This window comes from Monodon monoceros, unplaced genomic scaffold, assembly GCF_005190385.1.
Source record: "Monodon monoceros isolate NGI ecotype Baffin Bay Population unplaced genomic scaffold, NGI_Narwhal_1 Super_Scaffold_15, whole genome shotgun sequence".
Classification (NCBI taxonomy): domain Eukaryota; kingdom Metazoa; phylum Chordata; class Mammalia; order Artiodactyla; family Monodontidae; genus Monodon; species Monodon monoceros.
Genome location: NW_021703771.1, coordinates 40,709,365 through 40,725,782, shown reverse-complemented (window position 1 = coordinate 40,725,782; position 16,418 = coordinate 40,709,365). Strand labels below are relative to the sequence as shown.

General features: G+C 40.4%; 1 protein-coding gene across 2 annotated transcripts in view; it reads right to left on the bottom strand.

Moving 5' to 3' along the window:
* Positions 1–11,976: 11,976 nt before the first annotated feature.
* RPF2 (ribosome production factor 2 homolog) overlaps positions 11,977–16,418 on the bottom strand; it is a 39,269-nt gene continuing 34,827 nt past the window's right edge. For both annotated transcript variants that reach the window (XM_029223928.1, XM_029223929.1), the window contains 2 exons: positions 14,367–16,353; positions 11,977–13,573 (listed from right to left, as the gene is read on the bottom strand). In XM_029223928.1, coding sequence (XP_029079761.1) covers positions 16,174–16,353 — 180 coding nt within the window. In that variant the 3' untranslated portion in view covers positions 11,977–13,573; positions 14,367–16,173. The remainder of the gene's footprint in view (positions 13,574–14,366; positions 16,354–16,418) is intronic.

The following is a 16,418-nucleotide window of genomic DNA, read 5'->3' as shown; positions in this document are numbered from 1 at the left end:
TCATCAGCTGCAGTGCCTCCTTTTCCGACTCTAAAGCCAAACTCAGCCTAGTTCATTAAATGAAGACATCCAAATGTACTCAAATCCTTATGTGTTCCCTTTGTAACAATCCAGCAATAAAAAACAAAACCCAAGCTATTTTTATAAGTTTTGTAGAGGGGACGATTATTCCAATCATCACATATCACAAAGGCTGAACGGTCCACAAAGGACTATCAAATGGAAATGGGAATCTACTCCAAGTCTCTAACACTGAGCCAGAAGTAAAAAGAGTCTGTTATAGGGACCTCCCTGGTGTCGCAGTGGTTAAGAATCCACCTGCCAATGCAGGGGACATGGGTTCGATCCCTGGCCCGAGAAGATCCCACATGCCGTGGAGCAACTAAGCCTGTGAGCCGCAACTACTGAGCCCATGTGCCTAGAGCCCATGCTCCGCAACAAGAGAAGCCATCACAAGGAGAAGCCTGCACACCGCAACGAACAGTAGCCCCCGCTTACTGAAACTAGAGAGAGTCCGCGCACAGCAACAAAGACCCAACACAGCCAAAAAAAAGAAAAAGAGTATGTTAGAGTCTCTACGTCTAAGGTGAAATCTTAAGATTCAGAGCAGTGATTGCCCTGCCTCAGTCAGCCATAAATATCTCCTGGTCTGAAAAATTCATGCCTGCCAGATTGTTGGAACAATGCAATATTATTTCAAAACATCCATGATTATGCAAATACAGAGAGACTAATTAAAAATAAGGATATAATAAGAGTTACTGGAGTTCCATTAATAAAATCTACCTCAAGGGACTTCCCTGGGGGTCCAGTGGTTAAGACTCTGTACTCCCAATGCAGGAGGCACAGGTTTGATCGCTGGTCAGGGAGCTAAGATCCTACATGCCATGTGGCCGAAAACTAAAATAAAATAATTTTTTTTAATTAAAAAAAATTTTTTAATAAATAAATAATAAAATCTACCCCAAAAGGTATTCTGTCCCAAAGGTTTCTGGGCCTCTGAACATGTTGAAAGGGAGCAAAAATATTATGTTTGCATGTTTCTGCTAAATGAATAAAATGTGGACAGAGTTGGCTAATCCTCTCAATAATTAGATCAGGGCTTTTCCTCTAAAAGAAATCCAAATATTAGCTTTCCCTTTTTCTCATTTTGTAACCATAGGTGTGCCTTATTTTAAAAGACATTGTGTTCCTGGAAGGATGTATGCAAACAATACTTTTAGAAATGAAATCATATAATATCTAAAGATGCCGACTATTTTAGGGCTCCTTATCCTGAATTTTTTAAAACATTAATAAATGTGTTTGCAGTGAAAATATTCACTTTCTAATTCTTCCATCTTTGTAAAAGTAGATTTTAGAGGCTCACATTTGTTTATCTTGTAGAGTATAAAAAGGATTATAGGGCTTCCCTGGTGGGGCAGTGGTTAAGAATCCACCTGCCGGGCTTCCCTGGTGGCACAGTGGTTGAGAGTCCGCCTGCCAATGCAGGGGACACGGGTTCATGCCCCGGTCCGGGAAGATCCCACATGCCGGGGAGCGGCCAGGCCCATGAGCCATGGCCGCTGAGCCTGCACATCCGGAGCCTGTGCTCCACAAGGGGAGAGGCCACAGCAGTGAGAGGCCCGCGTACTGCAAAAAAAAAAAAAAAAAAAGAATCCACCTGCCAATGCAGGGGACATGGGTTTGAACCCTGGTCCAGGAAGATCCCACAGGCCGCAAAGCAACTAAGCCTGTGTGCCACAACTACTGAGCCTGCACTCTAGAGCCCACGAGCCACAACTACTGAGCCCACATGCCACAACCACTGAAGCTCGCATGCCTAGAGCCTGTGCTCTGCAACAGGAGAAGCCACCACAATAAGAAGCCCATGCACTGCAACAAAGAGTAGCCCTCGCTTGCCACAACTAGAGAAAACCTGCGTGCAACAACGAAGACCCAACGCAGCCAAAAATAAATAAATAAATTTTTTTTTTTTAAAAAAAGGATTATACACCATGATCAAACAGGATTTACCCAGGAATGCAAGATTGGCTTTTAACATCCAAAAGTCAATTAATGTATTATATCACATTAATAGAATAAAGGCCAAACCCCACAGGATCATCATAATAGATGCAGAAAAAGCATTTAACAAAATTCAAGACCCCTTCATGATAAAAACACTCAACAACGTAGGAAATGTCCTCAACCTGATATAAAGCATGTACAGAAAAGGAAATGTCTTCAACCTGATATAAAGCATCTACAAAAACCCCACAGCTAACATCAAATTAATGGTGAAAGACTGGCTACCTTCCCTCTAAGATGAGGAGCAAGACCAGCGTGTCTGCTCTCCCCATATCTATTCATCATTGTGTGGGACATTCTAGCCAGGGCAATTAGGCAACAATAAGAAATAGAAGAGGGACTTCCCTGGTGGTCCAGTGGGTAAGACTCCTCGCTCCCAGTGCAGGGGGCCTGGGTTTGATCCCTGGTCAGGGAACTAGTTCCCACATGCGTGCCACAGCTAAGAAGGCCATGTGCCACAACAAAGACCTTGTGCAGCCAAAATAAATAAATATTTAAAAAAAAAAAGAAAGAAATAGAAGCCACCCAGATTGGAAAGGAGGAAATGAAATAAAGAAAAGAATTCCATTTACAATAGCATCAGAAAGAATAAATACTTAGTACTAATTTTAACAAAAGAAGTACAAGGCTTTTACACTAAAAAACTATGAAACAGCATTGAAAGAAATTTTAAAAGGCCTACATAAATGGAAAGATATCTCATGTTCATGGATTGGAAAACTTTAAATTGTTTAGATGGAAATATTCCTCAAATTGATTTACAGTTTCAAAGTAATCCCTATCAAAATCACAGCTGACTTCTTTGCAGAAATTGGCAGCTGATCCCAAAATTCATGTGAAAATTCAAGAGACCCAGGATAGCCAAAATAATTTTGAAAAAGAACAAAATTTGCGGACTCACATTTCTCCATTTCAAAACTCACTACAAAGCTACAGTAATCAGGGCTTCCCTGGTGGCGCAGTGGTTGGCAGTCCACCTGCCGATGCAGGGGACATGGGTTCGTGCCCCGGTCTGGGAAGATCCCACATGCCGCGGAGCAGCTGGGCCCGTGAGCCATGGCCGCTGAGCCTGCGCGTCCGGAGCCTGTGCTCCGCAACGGGAGAGGCCACAACAGTGAGAGGCCCGCGTACTGCAAAAAAAAAGAAAATGAAAAGACAACTCACAGGATAGGAGGAAATATTTACAAGTCATGTATATAATAGGGGACTTGTTTCTAGAATATCTAAAGAACCCATACAACTTAGTAATAAAAAGACAACCCAATTGTAATATGAGGAAAGGATCTGAATAGATATTTCTGCAAGGAAGATTTACAAATAGCCAATAAGCACATAAAAAGATGTTTAACATCACTGATCATGCATATCAAAACCACAATGAAAAGCAAATCTGTCTGAAAACAGCTTATGGCAACCTGTTGTTTATAAAAAATTATTATTTTTTAAATTTTTGGCTGCATTGGGTCTCCTTTGCTGCATGGGGGCTTTCTCTAGTTGTGGCGAACAGGGGCTACTCTTGTTGCAGTGCATGGGCTTCTCATTGCGGTGGCTTCTCTTGTGCGGATAACAGGCTCTAGGCACGCAGGCTTCAGTAGTTGCAGCATGCAGGGTCAGTAGTTGTGGCTTACGGGCTCTAGAGTGCAGGCTCAGGGGTTGTGGCTCACAGGCTTAGTTGCTCTACGGCATGTGCGATCTTCCTGGACCAGGGCTCGAACCCATGTCCCCTGCATTGGCAGGTGGATTCTCAACCACTGTGCCACCAGGGAAGTCCCGCAACCTGTTATTTACTGGCAAAGAAATATCTTTCTTTGCCAGTAAATAACACAAAAGACAAAAACACAGAATGAGATACCATTTAATATCCATTAGGAAAATGAAAAATAACAAGTTTTGGTAAGAATGTGGAGAAATTGGAACATAGAATTACCACATAATTCATTTATTCTTCCCCTAGTTATACACCCAAAAGAATTAAAAACAGGTATTCAAACAAAAACATGTACATAAACATTCATAGCAGCATTGCTTACAATAGCCAAATGCTGAAAATAATCCAAATGGCCATCAACAGAAGAATGGATAAATAAAAAGTGGCATATCCATACAGTGGAATATTACTTGACAATTAAAAAATTAATGAAGTACTGATACATTGTACAAAATGGATGAGTCTTGAAAACATTATGCTAAGTGAAAAAGGATCCTATTTCATATTATTCCATTTATATGAAATGTCCAGATTAGGCAAATCCATAGAGCAAATAGGTTAGTAGTCATCTAGGACTAGGGAAGGAGAGGGGAACTGGAGGATGATGGCTAAGAGGAGAAAGGTTTCTTTTGGGATAATGAAAATGTTATAAAATTGACTGTAGTGATAGTTGTACAACTCTATGAGTATTCTAAAGCCATTGAATCATACATTTTAAATGGATGAATTGTATGGTATATGAGTTCTAGCTCAATAAAACTGTTTAAAAAATTAACACTAAGTACTTTTTAGGAAAAAGCAAGCTACTTCCTTGGAAGAAGCACTACTATTTCTGGTACCAAGACTGAAGAGACTAAGACAGATGTTCAGAGTATATCCTGTAAGATGCGGTAAGTGATAGTCTCAGTGATATCCTTCAAGAAATGCAACAACTTAAGGATGTTTTTAGAATACTCTTTAACACAGGGTAGCGCACTAAAGAAAATGCAATTCAGTGCCCTCTGGCTTACTCCAGGAACGTACTCTGGAGAAATGGACAGACTACACATCTTTCAGGAGAACTTCCATAACTGTTTCTTTCAGCCTGTTTTTTGGTCTGTTTTTTTCTTTCCTTCCCCTCTTATTTAAAAATATAATGTATGTTTATTGAGGAAACCAGAGACAAATGAAAAGAGAAAATCAAAATCTCCCATAATTTTACCACCTAGAAATGATCACTGTTAGCTTTTGAAGTTGGAGATAATCAGTATTGGAAAAAAGTTGTTTAAAAGAAATCCATTTAAAACAGGAGCCAACATTTCATAGTAAATAGTATGTGGGGTGGGGAAGGAAAGATTTGATTCGGATACTCTCTTAAAAAATAAAACAAAAAATTATGAAGAGTTATGCAATTTATATTGTTTTTACAAATATGAGTGAATCAAACTTCCATTTTAGAGATGTGTAACTTTATTAACATATTTGTTTGATAACTTGACTAGACAATCTTCATGTCATTGTTTGACCTTTGCAGCACAATTCCATACAGAGCATTGTTTTTCATATATATTTCAGTACTTCACCCATTTTTCCAAGGGCCTAACTGTTGAATACTGAGTGAGAGTGAGTTCAAGATTACACTCTCTGGGGACTCCCCTGGTGGTCCAGTGGTTAAGAATCCACCTTCCAATGCTGGGGACGCGGATTCAATCCCTGGTTGGAGAACTAAGATCCCACATGCCACAACTACTGAGCCCGCACACTCTGGAGCCCGAGCGCCACAACTAGAGAGAAGCTTGCACGCAGAAACGAAAGATCCCATGTGCTGCAATGGAGACGTGAAGCGGCCAAAAATTTAAAAATAAAAATAAATATTAGGGCTTCCCTGGTGGCGCAGTGGTTGAGAGTCCGCCTGCAGATGCAGGAGACGCGGGTTCGTGCCCCGGTCCAGGAAGATCCCACATGCCGCGGAGCGGCTAGGCCCATGAGCCATGGCCACTGAGCCTGCGCATCCAGAGCCTGTGCTCCGCAACGGGAGAGGCCACAACAGTAAGAGGTCCGTCTACCACAAAAAAAAAAAAAAAAAGAAAGAAAACAGAAAGAAATAAAAATATTTAAAAAAAGATTATACTCTGGTATCTCCATACAAAGGAATATTATTCAGCTATAAAAAGGAGTAAAGCACTTACACATGCTGCAACATGGATGAACCTTGAAAATATTACGCTAAATGAAAGCCAATCACAAAAGACCACACATTGTACCATTCCACTTAAATGAAATATCCAGGATAGGCAAATCCATGGAGATAGAAAGTGGATTAGTCAGAGGAGGGAAGAATGAGGAGTGACTGCTAATGGATATGGTACTTCTTCTCGAGGTGATAAAAATGCTCTGAAGGTTGTACAACTCTCTGAATATACTGAAACCACTGATACATACACTTTAAAATGGTGAATTTTATGACACATGAATATGTCCCAATAAAGATTATACTCTCTGACAAGTTCATGGAGAACAGCTGTCCTCTGCTACTGGTAAATGAACTGTCTTCTTGCACAAATTGAGGACCCTGAGAATGACAAGGGCTGGAAAAGTAGGTCATACCACATCCCCTAGAGGTGATGGGACCACAGCTTGAGGAGCCCTGCCTTAGAGAGTTCTACCTTACCCCTATCCTTTATGCACCCTTCCCATAGCAAAGAAGCTGGCAAGAAATCCTCCTGCTGATGACCCTATATTGTTCATTCATGTAAGGAATCAATAATTGATGATATGCTTTATTGAATTGGTATGACACAAAGCCGTATAGTACTAAAAACATGCCTGCACTCTTACCTGATGATTACAGAAGCATCTAGACAAGGACTGAGGATATCATGGAAGGATGAAAGCAGCAGTTTCTTAAGTCAGTGAAATAGATGGTTTTCTACTCCTCTCTGCCTTCCTCCTCTTCCTTTCCTTCCTCCTTCTCCTCCTTCTTCTGTTCCTTTATTGTTCTTAAGTTTGCACAATAATTAAAAGTAATTATATAATTTAGTCTGCTAATACATTTTCAAAAAGACTGCATCTTTTATCTGCATTAATGTGTTGGTAGATATCATTTAATTTCAAATCACTATTATTATTTTTAAATGGACAGATGTAGGTAAATGCTGAAGGATTATCTCTATTTTTATTAACATGTCCTCACACTTCCTTGTACACTAACCATAGAAGGTGTCATTTAACTGAAAGATAATGCATCCTTCTTTTTCTGGCCTCTCAAGGAACACTTGAATGTTTTCTGAGTGCCTATTGTTAAGCCCAAAATTAGTAGAAAAATGAAATATTTTTTTCTATCAGTTGCCTTACAAATTAGCGCAAATTACTGCAGTTTTTTTTTTCTTTTTTTCCTTAACACTTGGCTGCCACAAGCCAGTGTAATTAGTTTTTAAGCTGGATTTATATCTGCTCAATAATTCACCTATTATAAGTGGTCAAGTAAGACCACTTATTTGGTCTCTAACTACAGACCAAAGTCCCTAGTTAGTTCCATGTCCATCTAGTTGTAGTTGTTATTCATATTAGTAGGAAAGGTCTTAAGAACAACAACAAAAAGAAATAAAGAACGAAAAGAAAACCTCAACAACAGAAAAGGACTTAAAACTTGGTCCTTTTCCTACCCCCAAACATCCCACTATGAAAAGTTTCAACTGAACCCAAGCTCTTCTCTACCTAATGTCTGCTCGCTGGTCATATTTATGCCTCTAAAATTTCATAGAATAAATGTAATCCCTTTTCCTCCTGATTGTTTTTTGAACCTCTGGAGACAACTATTACATCCTTCTTAAGTCAAACTCCATCCTTTCTCAAGGACTTTGCTCTTAAAGTTCCCAGTTCCTGGAATGTGCTCCCTCAAACCTTCATACATTGCTTCATACATTGGAGAACTAAGATCCCACATGCCACAACTACTGAGCCTGCACACTCTGGAGCCCAAGTCCCATTCGGGACTCGGCTCAACTTAAATGTCAGCTCTACAGAGAGATCTTCCTTCATCATTCTAGTTAAGATAAACCCTTCTTAGTCACTTTCAGCAACTCTTTTACTATCCTTATATCATTTATCACTTTCTGAACTTACCATTTGTTGACATGTTTTACTGCCTCTTTCCCCCCTAGAAAGTGAGTCTAGGAACCTGTTTCTCTTGTTCATAAAGTTCCTAGTGGAACTGAGTGTTCAACAGGACCCAGCCATTCCATTCCTAGGCATCTACCCAAAAGAAATGAAAACATTTGTTCACACAAAAACTTGTAACATGAATGTACATAGCAGCTTTTTCCATAATGGCCCCAAACTGGAAACAACTCAAATGTCCAAAATCAGATAAATAGATAAACAAAATGTGGTACATCCATATGATGACATACCATCCAGTAACGAACTATGGATAGATGAAGCAAGATGTGCAAACCTCAAAATCTTCAGACTGAGTGCAAGAGGCCAATCACAAGAGTTCTGCTCTTCTGTTCCATTTATATACAATTCTAGAAAATATTAATTCATCTATAGTGACAGAAAGCAGATCAGCGGTTGCCTAAGCCTTGGGGTAGAGGGAGAATGGACTACAAAGAGGCATAAGGAATCCTTTTAGAGTAATGAAAATGTTCCCATCTTTATCATGCTAGTGTTTTCATGGGTTTATACAAATGTCAAAACTCACCAAATCATACACTCTAAGTGGATGTACTTTAGTGTACGTAAATTATATTCCAATTAAGCTGATAAAAACAAATTTTGTTCAATGACTGCCTTTCTCCCCCCGGGTAAACCATTTCTGCCTGATCTGGCAAGGTTTGGAGATTTTTCATTACCTTCATCACCATCTTCTGAACACAGTCCAGGGAGCTCAAGTTCCTCCAAGGGTGTGCCCAGAACTGGGGCAAATACTGCAGATGTGGTTTGAGCAGATTAGAGTACAATGGGTCTCTGTTCCTCCACTTTTTTATTACTGTATATTCATATCAGGCTTTGCTGTTTTCAGACTTTCTTGTCTATCTCATGTATTCTATTTCAGTCAACCTGAATGTTCTACTTCTGTCAGTGCAGCTTAAATTTCTGTGGACCTTTCTGGAAGTCTGCTCACACTGATCACTGACATAGGGTTTGTCCCCTGGGTCATTTCCCAACTGTAGGTCTACACTTCCCTTATTCTAAAAATGTTCACATTTTCCCCTCTAAGTACTGAACTTTTCATTTATCTTACTAAATTTCTCCTTTTGGCTTCAGTCCACCTTTCAAGCCTGTTAAGATATTTTATATTTATGTCCTCTAATATTCTCACTGCTTTGTCATCCACAAATTTAACAAATGTGTCCTGCCTTCATTCAAGTGGAAGATAAACTTATTTAAGGAACAAAAGTCAAGGACCGGGCTTCCCTGGTGGGAAGTCAAGGACAGAGCCCTGAGGCTTGCCAATAAAGATTTCCTTTGTAGATACCACAGATTTATGCATCATTCATCAACACTCTTTGGGTATACTAGTCCTTCGAATCGTTTTGCATTAGCCTAACTGCTTTTTTAGTTATATCACCTTTCCCCATTCGATTCACAAGAATACCTTGAGACTTAGATGTCCTGTTGAGAATCTACGCAACTAGGAATTAGAAAACAGAGGTTCTACATCCAGCTTTAGCTCTTTAGCTGTGTAACTTCAGACAAGTTAATCTTTCTGAGCCTAATTATATATAATACCAGCTGCACTATACATCTCACAGGTTATTTTAAATGTCAAACAAAATCAACATGTGAAAATATTTTCCAAAAATATTTCTCTGAAAGGATATACATCACATTACATGTAACAATGCCAAAAGGAATTGACATTAATGCCCAATAGTAGAATGACAAAATTTTAACACATCCATATAACCAAGTATTGTGTAGCTATCAAAAATAGTGTTTTCAAAAAAAATTAATGACAGGAAAATGCTTACAATTTAATATTGATTTTAAGAGCAGGGTACCTAGTAGTTAACTGGCTCATGACTGAAGGCGGTACAAAGGGCTTCTGTAGGTCTTGACAATATTTCTATTTCTTTATCTGGATAATGGTTATAACAGTACATTCACTTTGTAAAAATTCAATGCATTTACTCATCTGAACACTTCCCCATTTGTGGTATTAGTTTAAAATTTTTAACTTAAAAAGTTTACTTTTTTTTTTTAAAGCAGAACTCCAAATAATATAGTAAGATCATGTTCTTATTTTAAGAACCTGTATTTTTAAAGTGGTAAAAAATACAGCAAAATGTTAATAGTGGTATTCTGGATTGTAAGATTACACATAATTTTATATCTTCTCTGCAAGTTTCTCTTCAATAATCAGAAAAATGAGGGACTTCCCTGGTGGTCCAGTGGTTAAGACTCTGCACTTCCAATGCAGGGGGTGTGGGTTCGATCCCTGGTCAGGGAACTAAGATCCCACATGACACACAGCAACTCCCCCCCCAAAAAAAATCAGAAAAAATGATTTGTTTTTTATAATCAGGAAAAAAAATCAAAATTGTATTTTATTTTATTTATTCATTCATTCATTCATTTATGGCCAGGCTGCCCAGCTTGTGGGAGCCTAGTTCCCTGACCAGGGATCAGACCCGGGCCCCCTGCTGTGGAAGCACAGCATCCTAACCACTGGACCACCAGGGAATTCCCAAAATTGTATTTTAAAGAAAATGCTTTCTAAATTGTAAACATACACAATGCCTGAAACAGAATGCTTGATAAATGTGGAGTGAATGACTACTCCCCTATCTATCAGGGAAGGACTCCTTTCAAAACAGGAATGTGATCAGTTGACACTCTTAGCTCCCAGGGAACCCATGGTGGCTCTTAGCAATGACTACGTTCATGTCTAAGTAAGAGCTCATAAGCCACCTATGTAATGATTTTTCCCAAAATGTTGCCAGGACCAAATCTCTACCTCACTCTGCTTCCTCACAATTCCTTCAAGATTAGCTGATTGGGGCTTCCCTGGTGGCGCAGGGGTTGAGAGTCTGCCTGCTGATGCAGGCGACACGGGTTCGTGCCCCGGTCCGGGAAGATCCCACATGCCGCCGAGCGGCTGCGCCCGTGAGCCATGGCCGCTGAGCTTGCGCGCCCTGAGCCTGTGCTCCGCAACGGGAGAGGCCACAACAGTGAGAGGCCCGCGTACCGCAAAAAAAAAAAAAAAAAAAAAAGATTAGCTGATTGTCCTTTTCTGGGATTAAGACTCCAAGTCATTTCAATCAGCCTGGTGCTTTCCATACCACATCTCACCCACCTTGAGGTTAGGATAGGACTATGGAGCACCACTTCTCAACCATGATGGCTCTGCTCTTCTCAGTTTCTAAGCATGGAAATCAGATAAGAATTCTGTCAGCTAGCATTGTACCATTTGCCTTATCAGGCCCCCTTTAAAAAAATTATTTGTCGTACTACTACGACTACCACCACAAAACAAAATAAAGCCTCATTTATTTTCTTTGCATTTCTCGAAAAACTCTGGGAACTAACACTTCTTTTTTTTTTTAAACATCTTTATTGGGGTATAATTGCTTTACAATGGTGTGTTAGTTTCTGCTTTATAACAAAGTGAATCAGTTAGGGAACTAACACTTCTAACATTACTTAGAGAACCATACCACTAATTGGTATTGCCAATGGTTTTGCCTGTCTTTAATTGGGTCCTTGTCCTTTTAAGTCTTAGCTGAGGGCTCAGAGAGCATCAGGAGAGGATGTCAGTTTCTTTCTTCCTTTCTTTCTTAATAGTTATTTATTTTTGGCAGCGTTGGGTCTTCGTTGCTGCATGTGGGCTTTTTCTATTGTGGCGAGTGGGGGATATTCTTCATTGCAGTGTGCGGGCTTCTCATTGCAGTGGTTTCTCTTGTTGCAGAGCATGGGCTCTAGGTGCACGGGCTTCAGTAGTTGTGGCACACGGGCTCAGTAGTTCTGGTTCACGGGCTCTAGAGCGCAAGTTCAGTAGTTGTGGTTCACGGGCTTAGTTGCTCCGCAGCATGTGGGATCTTCCTGGACCAGGGCTCGAACCTGTGTTCCCTACATTGGCAGATTCTTTTAACCACTGCGCCACCAGGGAAGCCCTGTCAGTTTCTTTTAAGGCCACAACTTTCGGCCCCAACACTGCACTACCTGCTGTCCCTCTCTCCCACATATTCCACTTTTGAGGAGCTCCTAGCCACTTGAGCATTGTTTTTTTTTTGTTTTTTTTTTTTTTGAGCATTGTTTATTGATTTTTCAAGATTCAGTTTAATCCTTCCCCAAGGTCTCCCTATGCAAAGGAAAGTGCTGGGCATAAAACTCAGACACATTTGTGACACAGGCTAGCTTTAAGTGGTGAGTCAAATGGATGGAAATGGGGCTTAAGGGGACAGCAATGAACTTTCGTGCTCTTTCCCACAGTGCCATAAACCCTAGGGCTGCCTCTGAGTGCCAAGCCAGAGGCCCTGTTGCAGGCTGTCATCTAAAGTGATATCTCTACTCAGGTCACCTTGCCATCTGCTTTGTCAGCTGACTTCGGGGAACTAGCTAAGGAATTGAGAAAATAAACTTCTCAAGTTGATGGGTGTGAATCTTCCAAGTCCATTTCAGATGCACCCGTTAAATAGGTTGTGCTCTGCCCTCCAGGAACCTCTTTCTGAGCTAGCTTGCAGTGTTTGAGAAGGACAGAGGAGATCCCTGAACAGTCTCTGCTTAAGCTCAACTCTGAATCTGGTTACAGGTCCTTTCCCCGGATCTGGCATCCAGAGCCAGCACCTCTGCAGCTCTGGGTTCCAGCTTAGCCAGAGGGCATGCCTCACAGATCCAACACCTGCCACTCCGCTTCTAGCTGAGCCTGTTTTGAGTTTGAGGAATCAATCCCAATCCAGTAAAAGACTTAAAAGCTCAAGGGCTTTGATCTTTGCTTGGCAAAAGCCTTAACTGCTGAGTTCTAAAGGCTTTGCCATTTCCCTTTTTTTAACCTTCTTTCATATAGGCCTCAACCCCACTAAGTAGCAGGTGCCTGCCCAGCGCCAGACCTTTCTCCCTGTGTTTAGAACCTATTTTCAGATGCTCAGAATGTGAAGGGTCGGGGTGGGGGGTGAGAATGCGTTGGGGAAAGGAGGAGGGAAGTTGTTTAAAGGAAGCAGCAGAACAAGAACAAAATTAAAATGCATGTTGGTTATCTAGAACATGGTCGCCCATGTTCTAAAACTTCTTCCCTAAGGGTTTTGAATTGGAAAAAGTGCAAAATGGCTCCAGTTCAAGCAAGGCAGTCAACCTTTCTAACATGGCCTAACATGGTCCACTTACAGGAAACTCAGTGTTATTTTCTCTGATTTTAAACTTGAACCACTCGCGTTGCTGGTATGAGAGGAAAACAACATACATTTAAAAGCAAATTAACTTTCTTCTCACAGCTGGCATAAACCTCACGCCAGCAAGCCTAATTTATCTTCTTGTTTACAGTAGTTTATTTAAAGGGATGTGAATAATATTCTATATAATTTCATAATGTATATATATACTAGGATATATGTGCCTTTCATGCAATTATGGGATGTTTTGACCATTTCTGTGATCTGTTAAAAGTGCATTAAGGACATGATAAAGACCCTGTATTTTTGCAGGCTCTTAATTTTATAATGGACAAAGTACCGATACCTGAAATTCCATTAAAAAACAAACCTCTTCTTGGTCAAATTTAGCAGTGGTTTTAGTGATTTTAACTTCTTCCATTTTAAAGCTTCTGTGAATCCTTTCCTGGCCTCACCCTTGGGTAGGGGGGAGGAGAAGTGTCTAAAAATATAAATGAAAGGAAGGAGAGATCAGAAGCAGCTAGATAATCAGATAATTGAAAACTAACTTGGGGTACATTCTTTTTTGCCCTCTTTCTTTATTGATTTGGGTAATAACATCTCTACTTTGGATTATGTTCAATACCAAGAAAACAAATAGCAGCATTTAAGTTATTAAAAGGAATCAGATTTCATGAAATCATATATAGCTTGGTATTAGGATTAGCATCCTGAAAAATAGGAAAAATACAAAGGGAACGAAAGATGCCCACCAAACTGGGACAGTATCTTGAAACCGAAAAATGAGGCAGGCTACTCCATATAATCAGTGGATCAGCTTATTATAAGGCAGTTTACTCACAGGGTGGGATAGGGTGGATGACATCCAGAAGCATCCATAACTGCCACTGGGAGAATTTTATAGTTAACCTAGGGTATGGGGGTACGTGCTTGGAAACAGGAAGTGAATTCCAAAGTCCAGATTTATGAACGGGTAACTAGTCTCATGGGCACCGGGAATACGTCAGCGAAGCTCTTCATTATTGTTTGGAGACTAACAGCACAGGGGCCACCTGGACCTAATGGTCATTAAACAACATCTATTAACTACAAAGCCCCTGACAACAGAGATTTACTACACAGTACAGCCCTAGGTAGGGTCAGTTGAAGGACGGGAGGAACTGAACAGGCCCAAGATGGCATCAGTTATGCTAACAGCCATACAGTGTGGCAGGGTTCTTCCTGTAAGTGGCTGGTGAAAAGGACCCATGGCTCTGCCTCCTGAATCTGCCTACCTTCATTATTGTTAGCTGGATCAGCCAGGAGTCACACATTGGGTAAGGGCTGTGCATCCATAATTTCCTTTTTTTTTTTTTTTGTCTGCGTTGGATCTTTGTTGCTGTGCACGGTTTTCACTAGCTGTGGTCAGTGAGGGCTACTCTTCATTGCACTGTGTGGGCTTCTTGTTACAGTGGCTTCTCTTGTTGCGAAGCACGGGCTCAAGGTGCGTGGGCTTCAGTACTTGTGGCTCACACGCTGTAGAGAGCACGCTCAGTAGTTGTGGCGCATGGGCTTAATTGCTCTGCGGCATGTGGGATCTTCCCGGACCAGGGCTCGAACCCGTGTCCCCTGCAATGGCAGGCGGGTTCTTAACAATTGCGCCACCAGAGAAGTCCTGCATCCATCATTTCTGATGCCCCTTTCATGACGCCCCTTCTCCCCAACTATTGTCCATTGTCCATCTACTTGCAGATGGCAGGATATGAATCATTTTAATTTCACCCTCTCTCCCCATTTAGACATATAATGCAAATGCCTACTTCTGATCTAAAACCGTGTAGTCTTTGGTTAAATGTATAATCAAGTAACAAGTGTAAATGAGTGATACCAGCTCCCTCCTTTTCAAGAGACTATTAGCCAGAAAAGGGCTGGGGAGAAGGAAGGCTAAGGAATGGGTTTACAAGAGAAGGGAAAGGATAAAAAAAGTAAAATTGAGGTTCTAGCTTTTAGCAAACTCACATAAATGCATGCACACATAGACGTGGAGGAGCTCCTTGACATGGAAATGAAAACAATAGCATTTCTACTTTACATAACACATCATGGTTTATGTATGTTTGTACTTTTACAGCATAACTGGCTTGTGCTTGTATAAAGGAGCCTCTTTGCCAGGGACTCAGTCAAGGAAACTAAATTGTACATTTAGGGAACACAAGTTTGCAGTACTAGGAGCAGGAAGCAGAAAGCTTTCCCCCACTTTCCTAGGCACAGGGCCAGTCTTCAAGAAATTTCAAAATAAGCTGTTTGGCTTTGGCTTACTCCTACTCTGTATGCAAACACCCAGGGCCTTCATGTGACCTTTAGCTACCTACGGCTACCCAGTACCCTAAAATGTCGTGTGTCGTAACTTATCTAATCTCTCCTTTCTCACTTCAACCCTTATCAAAACTTCCTTTCTCCCAAAGAAGAGGAATAGGGCTCCTTTATTAGCAGAATCTCTTAAACTAATCAATAGTAAGGTAGTATGTCAATGATCAGGTAGTGGACATCTCAGAGATCTGTTTTAAGACACAGAGCTTAAAAATCTCAAAATTAATCTCTAACGGGTAGAATTTCAGGTAAAACAACAGGAAAGTAAAAAAATAAAAGTCAGGTTATATGTATATGCTGGGAGATGAGGTCAACTTTCCAGGTAGCTCATACTGAGCATGTATACAGTTACTTTGGAGCATTTCTACTTTCCATAACTTCCTCCCTTTATCTAAAGCTTAACCCAAAATTCTCTAAAATACCAATGATTGTTCTGGAGATCCCTCCTCACTCACCCACCCAATGAGATAGGAGACTTTGTATGGGGTAGGCAGAGGGAAATGTCACATCACAGAGAGAAAACGGCATACCAGGGTGTAATGTCTTCAGTAAGAGCCTAACTTTCAACCTAATACTAGTATGTTACTGTTCACAATGTATATAATATATAATTTAGGTAAATTATCAAGTTATAAAAATATACAATAAAACCTTACAAGAAACTGAAATAATTGATGCTTGATAATTCTAAGTAAAGACTACAATAAAAATGCAGTTATTGGCTATATTCCATCAATCCTTTTTAATTCTCTTTGATTTTTTCTCCTGGTCCTCTGCTTTCCTTTCTGCAGGTCGCTTCTTCAACCCCTTCATTTTCCTGGTTTGTAGTTTGCTTAGGTCTTGCTTCTGCATATGAATTCTTCCATAAGTTGTACCAAAAGTATCATGAGAGACATTTTTCTTCTTCTTTGGCTATGAAACAAGAATATATTATATTTAGTTGGGTCTACTACCATGAACTGGTAAAAATCTAGTGT